This window comes from Gekko japonicus, unplaced genomic scaffold (genome assembly GCF_001447785.1).
Source record: "Gekko japonicus isolate JY-2015 unplaced genomic scaffold, Gekko_japonicus_V1.1 scaffold99, whole genome shotgun sequence".
Lineage (NCBI taxonomy): Eukaryota > Metazoa > Chordata > Lepidosauria > Squamata > Gekkonidae > Gekko > Gekko japonicus.
Genome location: NW_015165833.1, coordinates 1,119,801 through 1,136,961, shown reverse-complemented (window position 1 = coordinate 1,136,961; position 17,161 = coordinate 1,119,801). Strand labels below are relative to the sequence as shown.

The 17,161-nt window shown below is 49.0% G+C and overlaps 1 protein-coding gene across 1 annotated transcript in view; it reads right to left on the bottom strand.

Annotated features, from left to right (window-relative positions):
• Window positions 1-1,212: 1,212 nt before the first annotated feature.
• The window catches only part of GRIK3 (glutamate receptor, ionotropic, kainate 3), a 138,679-nt gene continuing 122,730 nt past the window's right edge, over window positions 1,213-17,161 (bottom strand). Inside the window, exons 14-16 of the mRNA XM_015410879.1 lie at window positions 3,469-3,691; window positions 2,327-2,577; window positions 1,213-1,407 (exon numbers count right to left, since the gene is read on the bottom strand). Coding sequence (XP_015266365.1) covers window positions 1,213-1,407; window positions 2,327-2,577; window positions 3,469-3,691 — 669 coding nt within the window. The remainder of the gene's footprint in view (window positions 1,408-2,326; window positions 2,578-3,468; window positions 3,692-17,161) is intronic.

Genomic DNA, 17,161 nt, shown 5'->3' with positions numbered 1-17,161 from the left:
CTGCTCCTTCTCAACCCAGGGCACAATGTGAAGCTTTATCTACTTTCTCCTACCTCCAATCCTGTTTCCCTGACATGTCAGTGAAATCAGTGCGGGCTGTATGTTCCCATTAACCAATTTTGCCAGAATTTGTCATGGCGGCATCTCTTACACATGAAGCTGCTTCATACTGAATCAGACCCTCAGTCCATTAAGGTCTGTATCAGCTCTCCAGGGTCTCAGGCAGGGGTCTTTCCCATCACCTACTGCGCAGTCCTTTTAACTGGCGATGCTGCAGACTGAATGAAGGACCTTCTGCAGGCCAAGCAGATGCGCCATCACTGAGCCATGGCCCCTGTGGCTTGACTTGGTCCAACTCAACAGGATTGGCACCAGTGGCCCTGATGCACTGAAACCACTATGTGAAGATCAGGATTCCTCCTCCAAAGGTCCGGGGATCAACACCAAGCAAAGGGAATGTTCGCATCATGGTGGACACCTCTACTCTCCTCTTATCCCATTCCACTGGATTCAGCCATTTTCCCCCTGCGGTGTCGCCTCCTACTGGAGAAGGCACCCATGCAAGGCAGAAACACAGGTTTTGTGGGCTTTCAGATGCTTAAGAACAGCTTTGAGGTAACAGGTCACAGTTTTGCTTCTTCGAGAGAAGCAGTGGCTTTGACAACGGATCCTCTTGGCCCTCCCTAACCCCCGTGCCTCCAGTCTATGTTGCATTGGAAACCTCCTGGGGAGACCAGTTCAGATTCCATCCCCACCTGTCCTAACCAAACGTCATTTTGTTTATTGCCATATTTAGAAGGAAGCGTTGGATTCAGAGGGCTCTGCCATTTTTCTCCGGTGCTCGATCAGTCTGCGCCCTGCTCGGTTGCTTCCATCGGTTTAATATGTAAACATCGAGACTCCTGGATGTGTGTATGGGGAGTGGGGTGGCGGAGCATGTTGGATGCCAAGAGGCCTGCAGGGCTTTAAACCTTGATTTCTTTTTAATTCAACAACAATCCTAAACAGAAGACATCGCAGTCCAGGCTCTGCGCTGTTGTTCCGAGTTGGAGGATGGCTGAAGTTGCATCGAAGGCCCTGTTCTTGAAAAGTAAAACCCCAAACCCTGGCTCAGTTCTCCCCCCTTTCTCTGCTTCCGCAATATGGATTGTGTGGGTTTTCCCCTCCCATATCCAGCAAGCCCCCTCCCTCTTTCTCTCACCCCTACGTTCTTTATGGGAACACGGGTGTCAGCCCCGTGTTGCAAGTCATATTGTCCTTGCCCGGTAGCCGCCGGTCATTGAAGGTGTGCATGTTGATCACAGCATCTGTCTTCACCAGGACAGGGGGTGGGGCCTTGTGTTTCACACGCCGGTGGCAGGTAAGTGACAGGCGGATTTCGTCAGCCATGGCACTGCAGAAGGAGCGCTAGACATAGGGAAGAGGAGGAGGAGGAGAGAGAGATATTCACTGGCTATAATGCGACCTGGGATGTGGAATGGTATGGTAGAACCCGATCTAGGAAGCTAAATAGGGTTGGCACTTGGATGGGAGACCACCAAGGAAAGCTCCACAAAGGGAGGCAATGGCAACCCACCTCTGCTTCTCCCTTGCCTTGTAAACCCCTTGCTGGGGTTGCCATAAATCAGTTGTGACTTGACAGCACATACATACACATAACAAGACCTGGGCAGCAAGCCTTCTGATGACCATGCAGGGGTTCCTATTTGAAAGGGACTCTTAGGGTCACATGAACAAGAAATGTACTAGCTTCCCAGAATCTTTCAGAGCTGTAATATATAGAGTTGTAATATATATTTTGGATAGTCAGTTCACTACAAATCTGGATTGTGAGACTGTAAACTCTGTACTGTAAATATTTTGTAGTTCTCCCAATAAAACCTTTGAGGAAAAAATCCCAAGCTATTAAAAAAGAAGAAGAGCTGAATGTCAACTGCACAGGAGCCTTGATATGCCCTGCTCCTGACCGTGCAGGAAGGGTTAACTCTGTCTCCCCTGCATAGCTTGACAAATTGAAAACATCCTCCCCCACCACCCTAGGATGTGACCATGCTTTAAAGAGAAAATATGGACAAAGGCTAATAACAGCAGGTGGGTGGTCATGGTTGTGATTTTAAAAAGCTTTCATGCAAGGGTGAAGGGTTAAACCCCCTCCTCCCATGGTCCCACTCTGAACTGAGCCTGGCATGCATGGCTGGCATTCAGCTTTAAAAGACTGACCAAGATCAGTGGGCACCCCTTTCTAGCTGAGACTCCTGGAAGTCCTCCGTGCATCAGTCAGGGAAAGAAATGACTCCAGGCTACTGGGAATCACTGTGGCCAGTACCTGCTCGCGCTCTGCTGTTTTGCGTAGCTTATAGATGAACTCCACCGTGGCCACAAGCACCGAGAGGACCAGGCCGGCTGCCAGGACAATGAAGAGTCCGCCAATATTCTGGATTCCAAGGGCACTGGCTTCTTTGCTCTCTTCCTCTGGGCAGCCGTTTCCTCGCCACCATTTCTCCTTCATGGTGTGCAGCTTGGCCTCTTCCTGGAGCTGGAGAATGGCAATGGTGATCTTGTCCCGATAGGGCGAACCTGGGATAAACGGAAGAGGCCAGGGAAGTGGAGGTGGGGCTGGTGTCAACATACGCTGAGGTGGGGCAGCTGCCAGGGCCCAGGGCTTCCCATGGAGCCCACTGCTCTGCCCTCCCCTTGTTTGCTAGTGCTCCACTCTCCACCCAGCCACATTCACTGCCCAGTGCCACTGGGAAAAGGGCTTGCAGGCAGCAGTGAGCACGGGCAGTGGGGGAGCTCACCCGTTGGGCAAGGATGGGAGGCATGCAGGTAGGGAGACAGGAAGGAGGGCACATGTGCCAGCCCGGTGGCGGACAGAAGAGGGGGAAGGGGCCCTGGGAACTTTCTGCCCTGGGCCTCTCAAAATCTGGAACCAGCCCCCTGAGTGGATGTCCTGTTATATGAAAGGGAAGCAACAGCTAAGGAGAGGGAGGAGAGTGGAGTCCTGGCACTGCTCAACATGGGGAGGGGCAAGGAGCTCTGCAGAGGCCCGGAGCCCCCACCCTCCCATGGCCCAGTCACCTGAGATTGTCCAGGAATCACCATGTGAGGGGGTTTCGTGACACAGGAAAGTTCTGTGCTATGTTTAGGAAGGCTTTTGGAGACAACTGGGACTCATCACCGTCTCACTCAATGCACATCAGGATATGGTACATCCTGCTATCACCCTATCAGAGAAGCAGGCTTAGCCAGGAGGCGTTTCGGGCCAGCACAGCCAGTATTCCTGCACTGACTCATCAGACACAGGAAATAAGGTACTCTTGAAACAAGAGACTCCCCATCCTGCCCCCAAACACAGACATGGATCACTAGCAAATAACTACAGCCAGCATGTGTGGCAAGTTTTAGGTAGGCTGGCTCCCGCTATAATGATCTCTCTCTGTCCCCACCCCAACTGCTGCTTCCCCTCACCCATGGGCGTGCCAATCCCATAGCCTTTGGTGTCGATCAGCCCCCCGATCTGGGTCAGGTTGCAGTTCCGCCGAGTGATGTATTCAATGGTGGTGGATTCCATCAGCAGAGCGTAGTCGGAGGTGAGGGTGCGCTGGATCCCTTCCTCGTTATTCTTAACCAGAACTGAAGGCTTGCTGCTCATGAAGGCCCACATCTTTTCAAAAGTAGAGATCTTGGATTTCTGGAAAAAAAAGAACAATGAAGACTGTTTATCCCCAGGCAAGGAGGTGTGATCTTTGTGTTCTCCTTTTGCATTTCTACCACCTCAAAGAAGCCTCAAAGAGCCTGCATTCCTGGCATGTGTAAGGGCTGCCAAAGGTCCTGGGGAATGTGGTCTTCCATGGAATAATGTGTTTCCTGCTAGTAGCACACCAACGTTTTGATTATGTTGCCAGCCTGGAGATTTCATGGAATTACAACTGGTCTCCAGACAACAGAGATAGTTCTCCTAGAGAAAATGGCTGCTTTGAAAGGTGGACTGTCTCAGAAGGGTTTTTTCATGCTTAGTTCCCTCACCAGATTTTTTGTGTTGTATGGTCCATCCTACAGTGGCCATGTCCAAAGGTCAGGACACTTCTAGCAGCCCCCCTCGAGATGTGATGGGATCACATTCCTGGCAAAGACACTTGTCCAAGTATAGCAAAACCAGCTATGTATCCCCTGGTGGTCCCTCTATCACTCTCCTCTTCCAAAGGGATAAGTGGAGAACCCACAAGTACAGACTAAAAGGAACCTCCATATCCAGGGGCAGTAAACTGAATACCAGTGCCAGGAGGCAAAATCAGGGGAAGGCCTCAGCTTCTATGCCTTGCTATTGCCCTCCAGAGTAACCAGCTGGCCACTATGTGAGATAGGGTGCTGGACTAGATGGACCACTGGTCTGAACCAGCAGGGTCCTTCTTATGTTCTTATGAAGCTGACTGTCCAGAATGGGCACACTCATTCCACCTGGCTCTGTTCGACTGAGCAGATTTTTTGTCATGCTTGAATAACCCACAAAATTTGTTTGGCTAGAGTCAACAGCAGGAGAAACAATGAGTGTTTACCCCCTTAGGAAACAACGATAGCAGCAGCCAGGGTCCGACATACCTATGGGACCGCCTTTCTCCGTATATACCCCAGAGAGCACTACAGTCTGGGTTTCAAAATCGGCTGATCCACCCTGGCCTGAGGGAGCCCAAGCTAGCTTTTACCAGTGCCGGAGCCTTTTCAGTGGCGGCCCCTACCTGGTGGAACGAGCTCCCAAAGGAGATCAAGGCCCTGCGCAACCTTTTGCAGTTCCACAGGGCCTGCAAGATGGAGCTCTACCGCCAGGCATTTAATTACGGGCCGTTGCTACTGCAGGCCACTATTGCAAGCCGTTACTGCAGAGCTCTGGTCTGTGGTTTTAACATCCAACTGATTATGAGCAGAAACATCGTGGAACATATGGGCAGAGGAAATTTACTCCGACAATATACCATCTAGGTTAATTTTTAACTGCCGCCAGCACTTTGTATTTATATTGATTTTATTTGTGTGGTTAAATATTTGTGTAATTTTAATGTATTTATGTTTTTATGGAAGCTGCCCTGAGCCCGCTTTGCGGGGAGGGCGGGGTATAACTTTGATAATGAATAAAATAAAATAAAGCTCTTTGAAAAATTATTGTCTGTCGCCAAGCTCCATCCTCTACACCATGAGGCACCCACCAACACCTTTCCTGGTGCCCGCCAAGTGTTTTTAGAAAGTGGGTGGGGATACTGCCCAGCAGAGCTTCTGACTGGCCACTGAAGATCTTACTGGCCATGTAGATTACAATAGTTTTGCTTCTGCAGCAGCTGCCACCACAGCAAAAGCATTATTCTCTCTCACACTCCTCTTTCCCAGGGTATTTTAAAAAACTTACTTCTCTTGGGCTTCCTCTGTGCATGTGCATGAACTTCCTGTGGCAGCCATTTTGTGGTTGTCTGCACCTCTGGTGGCAGCCATTTTGTGGTTGTGCACACCACCTGCTGTCAAAATTTCAAAAGTGCCCCCAGGCTTTAAAAAGTTGGGGACCCCTGCTCTAGACCAGCTGGCTTCCACTGAGCATGCACTGCAAAAAATCTATTTGTGTGTGTTTGCGTGTGTGTGTCTGCCAATGCTTGGAAGTCATGGTGACCTCTGGCAACTTCTAATGGAGCATGGAGGACATTCAGAGAAGTCGTGTGATAGCCTGCCTCTGCCTCCCGACCTTGGTATTCTTTGGAGGGCTCCCATCCAAATACTTGCTAGGTTCGTCCTTGCTTAGCTTTTGAGATCTGACGAGATCGGGTGTGCCTGGGCTATCCAGGTCAGGGCCACTGCAAAAATCAAAAGCACGATGGGCCTCCCAGGTTTCAAGTCCTAGCTGTTAGAAGAGTTGTGTGTTTGTGCGTGTGCACACAATGTTCTTGCTAGTTGTCTTCGCGCTGTCATAAAAGTCAGTCACGCTTCACAGGAAAGCATCTCCAATTAGGGCTTAGGCTTTGATTACATGCAAATTAACTCCCGCTTTCTATTGGCACATCACCTCCAAGAGGGTATATTCTTTTTTAATAACCATATTAGTCCTCCGATGTCCACTGTAATTGCTTGCCATTAAAAACAAACGGTCAATACAGCTGGCAATTAACAACGTCAGCTTTTGAAGTGAATCAGGTATCTGTCACCTATTGATTTAAGTGCTAAACAGTGATCTGAAAACAAAACTAAACAGAAGATATATTGAGACAAAACCCTTTGTTATTTGATGACTGGATGTTATAAGCATACTGTGGCTGCTCGCAAGTGAAATCGCTCTTTAAATGGATTGTTTTGTTTGAATTAATAGAATGTCTTGCAATAGCAACCATTTGATGGGCAGTCCATCAGCTGGTATCGGCACGTATTGTCCTTTGATGGCAGGTACTCTCTGCGTATGTTGCTAGGAAACTCCACCACCACTCCACCCTCCCAGAGCCATCAGTGAACTGAGGAGGCCAGGAGACTCAAAGCGCTCCACCCTTGGAGAGAGAACTGCGAGGCTAAGGACCCCAAGCAGCATTGCTTGAGGTGGGAAAGACCCACCAGAAATCAAAGCTCTTGTCTGAACTACCAAGCAGTAGTACTAGCTTCTGTGGAAAAGATGGTTCTGCCATTCATAGGCTGATGCCAAAACTTAGATTGATGCTGGGTGAAAAGTGTCATCAAGTCACAGCCAATTGATGGCAATCTCATGGGATTTTTAAGGCGAGACACAAACAGAGGTGGTTGGGCCATTGCCTGCCTCTACATACCACCCCAGGACTTCTTTGGGGGTCTCCAATTCTGATATCATCAGCCCAGGCTAGCCTGATCTTGTTAGATTTCGGAAGCTAAATTTGTCATAGTGGTTAGGAGCGTGGACTCTAATCTGGGAGAACTGGGTTTGATTCCCCACTCCTCCACATGCAGCTGCTGAAGTGACCTTAGGTCAGTCACAAGTTCTCTCAGAGCTGTTCTCTCATGAGCAATTCTCAAAAGAACTCTCTCATCCCCACCTCCTTCACAGGGTGTCTGTTGTGGGGAGGGGAAGGGAAAGGAGATTGTAAACCACTCCTTCGGGTAATGAAGGGCAGGGTATAAATCCAATCTCCTCCTCCTCCTTCTAGCAGGGCCAGCCCTGGTTAGTACTTGGGTGGGAGACCACCAAGGAATTTCCAGGGTCACTATGTAGAGGCACGCAATGGGAAAGCACCTCTGTTAGTCTCTTGCCTTGAAAACCCTACAAGGGTTGGCATACGTTGGCTGCGGATAGCACTTTACACATACTCATACTCACTCCCATCCAAGTACTAACCAGGGTTGACCCTGGTTAACTAGTCAGATCTGACAAGATCAGGCTATTCTAGGCCATCCAGGACTGGGCAGTTGCCAGGTCTCCAGAGCAAATGCAAGCAGGTTCCACCAGGAGCCCACACACAATATCTGGTACACTGCCTGTGCTTCTGTTTGAAGACAGGGAAGCCCAAGCATCCTACCCTGAATGTGTGATTTCTCTCACTTACACACACACACACATACACTCCCATTCCTCCCTTCATGCTCCTGCCACCAAACTCAACCTCACACCCAGCTCATTTTGACTCTTGGGGTCAGCAGCAGTATCTCATCTCTTTTAAGACTCTTTCCTGAATCTCCCCCAGCTTCACCTTAACTGCCTCTCGGGAAGCATGTCCAGGCACCACCAACCCTTTACTGAACATGAGAACAAGCAAGCAAGACACTGTAGATTATCCCCAACATCACCTCAGGTGCACAGGTTTATCACCCCACACGTTCAGAGCAGGGATGCTGAGAACTTCACAGTGAACTTCGCAATGAACTTGGTAGGGGTGAAAATGACATTTTGGACAGCTGTGATCACTGTTGAGCTGAGCCACAAATCTCGTTGTCCTGCAGCCACCCAACTCAAACAGTGTGCTGAACAGCTTGTTGGCAGGAAGAAAAGAGTTCCCACAAGACAGGAAGGAATCAGTTGTTTGGGACCTGATGAGCAGGGTCCCACAAGTGTACATTTCCCTGCCAGTGCTCTTTAATCTTTACGTTAAACCTTTAGCAGAGATCATCAGGAGATTCAGAATGGGTTGTCACCACCATGCAGATGATGCTCATCTTTACATCTGAGTAACAGGCCTCCAGATGCAGCCGTGAAGGTCTTGTTGGGGCCAGTGTCTCGAGGCTGTAGTCAGGTGGCTGAGGGTAAACAAAGTGAAACTTAATCCTGACAAGACAGAAGTGATGCTGTTTGGGAAGGAGAGTGTGTGGCTGGTGTTGATCTACCAGACTTTGACAGGGGCTTAACATGAAGCAAGAGGCAGTGAGTGGCTTCATCTGGGAGAGAGGGAAATGGCACAGTGGGCATGGAGACAGTCTTGTAGTTGTATGCCTGGCTGCCTGATTTTCCTGGACACCTTAATGCCAATTCTTCTCACTCTCCTCTGCTGCCCACCTGTCTAGGGTCTCAAGTGCCAGTCTCTTCTTACTTGCTCCGCTTTGCCTTCCTGGCACTGTAGAATGCCAGCCTCTATGCCTACCATGAACTCTCCCTGGCATTTTCTCTGCATGATCACAGTATGTTCCCTTGGCAATCTGCTCCAGGAGTGCTCAGTTATCTACTAGTTCAGCTTGCACCCTCCTCATGTGTAATGGTCACGGTAGCCGAACATTCAACAGGCTGTTCATTTACTTAAGAATACTCTGAATGAGAAGGAAGCACTCACTGGAGAAGACCCTGATGCTGGGAAAGATTGAAGGTCAAAGAAGACGGGGACGGCAAAGGATGAGATGGTTAGACAGTGTCATCGAGGCAACGAACATGAAACTGAGCAAACTTCGGGGGACAGCGGAAGACAGGAGGGCCTGGCGGGATCTGGTCCATGGGGTCACGAAGAGTCGGACTCGACTGTGCGACTGAACAACAACAACTCTGAATGTGTCCAAGAGCGGGGAAGAAGATAAGTGGGTGTGGCTTCAACAGCTGCCACCCCCATCACATGCGGCAGCACCATCACCTCCGATTAAAAGGAACATTGTTGGGGGGGGGGGAGTTTCATATTTTGTGTTGAGATTCAGCGACCAAGTTGTATCCGACAAAGGGAGCCTTGACTCTCGAAAGCTCATACCCTAGAAATCTTGTTGGTCTTTAAGGTGAGAGGGGACTTGAATCTCTTCTTCTGTAGACCAACATGGCCACCCAAAACAAGCAAGTGCTGCTGTCTCTGTGTATTATGACGGCATAACTCTGTGCTTGTTAATGGATGCCCAACTGTGCAGATCCAGATCAATTCACACATGTTCTATATTGTATGGCCTCATGGGAGTTTCAGTTTTCTCCTCTCCCTCATCCAGGACCCATAGAAAACTTGGTTTTAACCTTTAAACCTGCTAAAAAGGATGCATGTTGGGGCTGGTTGCAATGCAGTGTTCCTGGCTTCATTGACAAGCAAGAGGGAAAGGCAGCCAATCGGGGATAAGTTGATGCAAAAGGGGAAGGGCAAACCGAGGGCTGTGCTTGAAAAGCAGGTTACTATAATGAACAGGTCATGACCATGGGAGGGGGGGGGGGATATACCATCTTCTCCAGGGATGGAGAAGACTGAGCACTCTTTGTGCAGTTGCAAAAGAGGCTGTGAGCCAGTAGCAAACAGAACTCATGAAATGTCTCTGGCAAGGCCTGGCGGAGCCATGACCCTGTAGCACAAGAGGGTTCCTATCCAGACGCTGAGCTGCTCAGCACAGTATCTGAGTCAGGCATTAAACACTAACATGCTGGCTATCTGCAAGGGGGCTCGACTCACATGTGAGTGAGGAGTTTGATCACGGTCTGTTCAACTGGCGATTGCATTTGCATCGAAACTCACCCTCAGTGCCCTCTCAAAGTCAGCTGAGCATGCTGACTGCAAAATAAGGGCTATCCCGAAAGGCACACGCAGACAGCCACAGCCCCTTACATTTTGTGGCTTTATTTATTTATTTATTTATTTTATTCAGTTTATACCCCACCCTCCCCGCAATGCGGGCTCAGGGCGGCTTACATAAAGGCATACGCCAATATAAAAACATATTTTAAACCATTTAAAATCCATACAATACAAAACATTCTTAATAAGTTATTAACTAACTAACTAAAGTGCTCTCGATGTTCACAGATGGCGTATTTCAAACTGATTCAGCATCATCTGCTCTGGGGGCGGTGACATTCCCTCATCCAGGGCCAGGGTAAGATGGAAAGTGGTGGTAGTGGCGGCTCCTACTCGTATGCCTGGTGGAAGAGCTCTGTCTTACAGGCCCTGCGTAACTGTACAAGGTCCCGCAGGGCCCGGATCTCCTTCGGGAGCTCTTTCCACCAGGTAGGAGCCGCCACCGAGAAAGCCCTGGCCCTGGTAGCGGTCAGCCTGGCCTCTTTGGGGCCTGGCATTGCCAGGAGATGTCGTGTCCCGGACCGAAGTGCTCGCTGGGGAACATATGGGGAAAGGCGGTCCCTTAGGTAAGCTGGACCCAGACCATGTAGGGCTTTAAAGGTAAGAACTAGCACTTTGAAACGAATCTGGTACGCTATTGGCAGCCAGTGCAGCACTTTCAGCACAGGCTGGATATGGTCCCTTCTAGGAAGACCCATCAACAACCTGGCCGCAGCATTCTGTACTAGCTGCAGCTTCCGGATTTGCAACAAAGGCAGCCCCATGTAGAGAGCGTTACAGTAGTCTAGCCTCGAGGTGACTGTCACATGGATCACTGTGGCCAAGTCGCTGCGGTCGAGGAAGGGGACCAACTGCCGCACCGGCCACAGATGGTAAAAGGCTGACTTAGCAGTGGCTGCCACCTGGGCCTCCATGGTTAACGAGGAGTCCAGGAGCACTCCCAAACTCCTAACCTCCGGTGCTGGCACCAAAAGTACCCCATCGAAGGTCGGGAGAGGGAGCCCTAACCCCAGGCCACCGCGACTCAAGCCCAGGACCTCCATCTTCGCCGGGTTTAACTTCAGCCTGCTCAGCTGGAGCCAACCAGCCACGGCCTGCAAATGTACTATTCTGTACCTGCTATGTCACACTCCCTACTGGTTTTTGGACGAACACTCCCCTCAGCCTTCTGGGCCTCTCTGCTTGCCTTCCGGGCATGTCCAATGGCCGGAAGGCAAGTAAGTAAAAACTCTTTTTCCTACATGCCTGAAATGTGGCATGGTGGAAAGTGCCATCATATCACAGCCAATGTATGGAACCACCATAGTGCTTTTGAGGCAAGCAGAGGTGGTTTGCCCTTGCCTGCCTCTATGAAGTACCCCTGGATTTCCTCAGCAGTCTCCCATCCATGTACTAACCAGGGCTGACCCTGCTTAGCTTCTGAGATTGGGCTAGCCGGGGCCATCTAGTTCAGGGCTAAATATGGCATTCAGAGCCATATTTCCTTGCACAGAGTGTAATCCCACATATTTCATCCCAATTCGACGGAAAACAAAATGTTACAGTCGGAAATGTGCTTCCAACCGAAACAGACAGGAGACAAAAACAAATAACAAAACAAAAATTATTTCTTTAAACATGAAAATGCAAAGAAACAAAATGATAAAAGGCACGCTTCTACTAATTCTCCTGAGCTTTGAGGGTTTTTGACTTTTTGTCCAGTTTGTGTGGAGCATCTGACCCAACAAATACCCTCCTAGTGTACAAATGAAAGCCAATAACGTTGGCCAACAACCGTATTGACCATATCAAATGGAACAAGCACTGGAGGCAGCTCCAAAATCATTCTCTGCAGCCATGGCTCAGGCACATCCTCCAATAAGGGGTGTTTCAAGCCCAGTCATCTAAGCAAATTAATGAGACAGTTTAGAGGAGCCAGTGAGAGGTCCCTCCCCAAGACCTTTGTGCTTCTTTATCATCTGAAATAACTCTCTGGCTTACGTTTTTCAATTCCAGATGGTGCGGGGGAAAAATAAATTGATTTTCAGCAACCAAGTGAAGCCACTAAATCTTATGAATGTACCATTGCTGTACATTCACCAAACCACTTGAACAAAGCTCTCTCATTTTAACACACCACAAGGGACACCAAAAAAATCACTCCCGACCTGGGAAGACACAGCCTTGCAGCATATTATTTGTGTATTTTAAAAATGTATACCCTGCACTCTGCAGCCAACGCAGATTCATCAAGTGGCATACAATCTGCAAGATATTTCAGGTGGGTAGCAGTGTTCCCTCTAAGTTGAGTTAGTGTGAGCCAGCTCACCATTTTTTAGTCTCCAGCTCACACATTTTTGCCTTTGCTCAGGAAGGAGGGCTCCAGAGCAAACTAATTTATGCAGTAGCCAAATCGCTTGCTCACAACTTTAATGCCAGTAGCTCACAAAGTAGAATTTTTGCTCACAAGACTCCACAGCTTAGAGGGAGCAGTGGTGGGTAGCCATGTTGGTTTGCAGAAGAGCACAATTCAAGTCCAGTATTTGAGAAAGTTGATAAAGGGAGCTCTGACTCGCAAAAGCTTACACCCTGGGAAACTGGTTGGTCTTCAAGGTGCTCCTGGACTTGAATCGTGTTCTATCTGCATGGCATTGCAGACTTAAAAAAAATCCACGTAAGTATACTTTAAAAATTGGCCAATAATAATATCTTCTAATGAGAAAAAGCACAATCTCAACAAACTTCCTGTATAAATAAAGAGGTCTTTGGTGGTAGAAAGTGCTGTCAAGTCACAGCCAACTTATCAAGGTCACGGAAGGTTTTCAAGGCATAAGAGATTCAGCAGTGGTTTTGTAGGGTTGGGAAATATCTGGAGATTGAGAGGGTGGGATCTGGGGAGGGGAGGCACCTCAGCAGGGTATAAGGGCATACAGTCCGCCTTCCAAAGCAGCCATTCTCTCCAAGGGAGCTGATTATCATCTGGAGAACAGCTATAACTCCAGGAAATCTCCAGACACCACCTGGAGGGTGGCAACTCTATGGTTTTACCATTGCATGCGCATATGTAGCAACCCTGAACTTGGTGGTCACTCATCCAAGTACAAACGAGGGCCAACCCTGCCTAGCTTCCCAGATCTGATGAGATCAGGCCAGCCTGGGCTACCCAGTCATGACAAAGAAACATTTAACTGGCACCAAAGGCTTAACAAGCTCAGTGCTAGGTTGACACGACAGATAGCAGACTCTCTGTAACCGGGGATCTCCCTCTCTGGGTTTTGCTCATTGTACTGTCTGATAACAAACTGGGGCCTCTGATAAAGCTAGTCATTGATAGAAAAGTCTGTACAAGACTTTGGTTACACTTTACATCTCCTGAAGATAGGAGGGTCCTGCCTATGCTCTATAACCATAAGGGCAGCTGGAGGCCATGCTCCTGGACACAATGGAGGGATTTGGCCAAGGACACCTTGGTGCTGACGAGAGCATGTTCCTCCCACTGTTTGATCTCCAAAAGTCTTAGCTTTCTCGCTGACCTGGATGGCCCAGGGTAGCCCAATCTTGTCAGATCTCAGAAGCTAGGCAGGGGCTGCCCTGGGTGGCACTTGGATGGGAGACCATCAAGGAAGTCCAGGTTTGCTCTGCAGAGAAAGGCAATGGCAAACCACCTCTGCTCTTCTCTAGCACTGAAAGTCCTATGTGGTCACCATAAGTCGACTGCGACTTGGCAGCAGTTTTCCCCACCAAGTCTTAGCAGCTGTGTTGGAAGAACTTGGGCATTCTTGGAAGCTGATACCCAGCAGTTTCAAAGGGAGAAGATAAATAACTTGTTACAAGTGACTTCAGTTGATCAAGGTTTAAACAGAGGTGTTTTTTTTAATGAATATTTTGCTGTAAGGATACTGGATTAATTGCTGGAAGATGAACCAATATGAGTATGGGTGGGCTCAGTAGGACTCACTTAAAATTAATTGTAACTTTGATTAATAGTATAAAACTGCTGCTGCTGCCTTCATTTATAGCCTGCCTTTCTCATTGACACTCAAAGTGGATTACAAAATATGAAAAGCAACTCAGACAGCAAGGGCCTCCAATAAACAATGCATTAGGACTATGATTACAGAAGTGGAAAACAATGTAAATGAAAAACTGTCTAAGGCATGACATACTATAATGAACAAAGGCGGTTACAAAGATAGACATTCCTGTAGTAAAGAATGGGAGGTGATACATACAATAAACACTACAGTACACAAGAATACATTCCCTCATGGAAGCAACCTCCTATGCTGTTCCATTATACTGCAGTTCTAATCCCTTTATATAAAAAATGTCCTCTTGAACATTTCTGTTTTGCAACTTCTGTGAAAGGAAAGAAGCGTGGAGGTCTTCATGACTACTTCAGGCAGGCCTTTATCCTTTTGTGGGATGGCACCATCAAAAGGCTTTGCTCAGATAAGCAAGGCTGTCATTGCAGTGCATAGCAGGAGAGGTGGTCCAGCAGGAACGTGGGCCCAGGTGCTTTGCAGATGATACCTAAAACCTGGTAACTGATTGGTAACCAATGGACTGTCTGCAGTAAGTATGCAGATTCTGGTTAGTGCCCACTAGGAGCTGTGCCACAGCATTGTGTACTAACTGGAGTTGTCTTTGAGGGCAAACCCATGTAGAAAGCATTACAGTAGTCTAGCTTCAAGGTAACCAAGTGGCTAGATCAGCTGAATCAAGGTACAGGGTCATATTGCAAGCCCCACTCCCCCTTTTGCAGCTGCATTAGATCCAGTATAACCCCATGGCTCTTAATTGAGACTGCAAGTACCAGTTGGTTCCTGTCCAAAATGGGAAGCACGACAATAAAGGCTCAGCTTAATCCCTTCTTACTAAACTTCCTCTCCTTATGGACCAATTACTTTCATTAACTTAACAATTAATTTGATTGTTTGGCTTTATATCTGTGGCATTTCCTGGGCACAAAATATCCAGCCAGCCACTGTGGTGCATGCCCTGGTTAGATTACTGCAATGTGCTCTACGTAGGCCTGCCCTTGAGATGCACTCAGAAACTTCAATTGGTACAGAATGCAGCAGCCAGAATCCTGACTGGACTGGGTTATAGGGACTAAATCACTCTAGTCTTGGCCCATTTACACTGGCTCCCAATTTGCTTCTAGGCAGAATTCATGGTGTTGGTCTTAACTTTCAAAGCCTTATATGGTTTGGGACTAGGGTTGCCAGGTCTTACCTTGCTGCTGGCAGGGGGATCTTTGCTCCTCTCTGGAAGCTTCTGCTGCAAGCACAAAACGTGATGACGTCACCCAAAAGTGATGTCATCGTGGTGATCAAGGCCGGCTCAACTTGCTAGGCGAACTAGGCATTCACCTAGAGTGCCGGCCGGCCCTAGGGGCGCCAAACAGGCCCCGCCCCCCCCAAGCCCCCGCCAAAAGCAGATCACCTAGTGGCTTCCCTGACCGGGTGACCGCTGGCGCCACCGCCACCTCTGAGTTCTGACTGGCTGGCCCCGCCCCCACCAAAAGCCCACACGCCGCCCAGAAGAAGCCCTGCTTCCCGACTTCCCCCCAGAGACTGCCGGCGGGCCCGCCTTGCGCCTCCCCATAGCGCCTCAGTGCCTGCAAGTGCCACAGTCCGGCAAGCAAGTGCGGCCAGCGAGTGCCAGTCCAGCAAGTGTGCCCACGCTGGGAAGAAGCACTGCCTCTTCCCGCCTTCCCCCAGAGACAGCCAGGCGGCCCACCTCGCGCCTCCCCTCATCGCAAGTGAAGTGCTGGGGAAACCAGCTGGTAAGTTTTTTGGGGGATGGGGGCGGGGGCTTTATTGGTGTATTTGTATGGTTAATAGCCCAGGAGCTCTGCTAGAATTAGGACTGCCAACCTCCAGGCAGGGTCTGGAGCAGGCTTCCCTGTAACGTGAGCATGTGCACAATTACTCATGGATTTATACTTGTCCACCCACGGCATTTCAGCCTATGTGCAGGAGTGCTTCCTCTCAGGCAGCCCCACCCTCCACTTGCCTGTGCCTGCCGGCTGGCGTGGCATAAAAGCTGCCCTTCACCTGCTCCTCCGATGCTGCAGCCCATGTGTGAGAGAAAGAGAGGGGGGGAGAGGGGGAAGGGAGGTGGGACTTCGAATCTCCCGCGGGATCAGGAAGGAGGGATTGAGGGAGCTCTCTTTGTGTCTGTGTGTTTATCTGTAAGTAATCGAGGCAGGTGGGATTTTTAAAAAGTGAGGGGGGGCATGTGTGTGAGAGACAAGTTGCTTCCTGGGAAAGTAAGTCTCCTGGATCTCTGCTATGGGTTTTCTCCTGAAGTCAAAGCTATTGGGGGTGGGTGCAAGGAAATAGCCTTTCTGAGTTTCTCCTCCTTGGGGAAACCTGAGCAAAAAAACCCACATGCTGAGGTGATCTTGTTGTTTCTGGCAAGCTCCCTTTCCCCTGCAATCTCCTCCTTTCTCTTGTAAAACCGTGGCAGTTTGCTAAAAGTTGAGAAGTAGACTGGGCGTTTCTGTGCAGCTTTGTGCGCATGCAAGCTCAAACCCCCCCCCCCCCACACCCAACTCAGACCTTTTAGGAATGCCATTGTTGGAAGAACTCGGTATCTGTTCCAGGAAGAGAGAATTGGGCTTGTGGATCAGTTTTCGAGTCTACTGGGTTTTTTTAAACAAAGAAACAGAAAAGCCTTTGTTGAAGGAAGCTACAGCATTGCATGTTTATATTTTTGTAAATGTAGCAAGCAATTTACTTCAGTTTGATTTTCACAAATGCATACTGTAATGTATTGAAATGATTACATGAATCACCTCATAGGACTCCCATGTTAAGCTTCGAGCCAGACCAGGGCTCCTCTGAACGAACTTCCTATTGGTCGCTTCGTAACAGCGACCAATCAGAACGATACCATTCCCTAGGAGGGAAAGACTCCCATTGGTCTTTATTCTAGCAATCTCATTGGTTGTTATTTGTAAATAGGCGTGGCTACATTAGCCCGGTTATGTTTAAAAGGAGCATAAGCTCCCACTGTGTTCTGTTCTGGTTTCTTACTGAGTTAGTGCTTGTTCGTTACTTCCAATAAAGCTGAATCACTTGCTGAATCACTGTACGAGTCCTTTGTTAGCGCGATCTAACAATTGGCGACGAAGGTGGGATGTTAGAGCAGGTAGGCAGCCCTGCGGACATCCACACTTCGGACTCGGAAGAAAGCGAGCAGAGCACAGCAGCCGATCC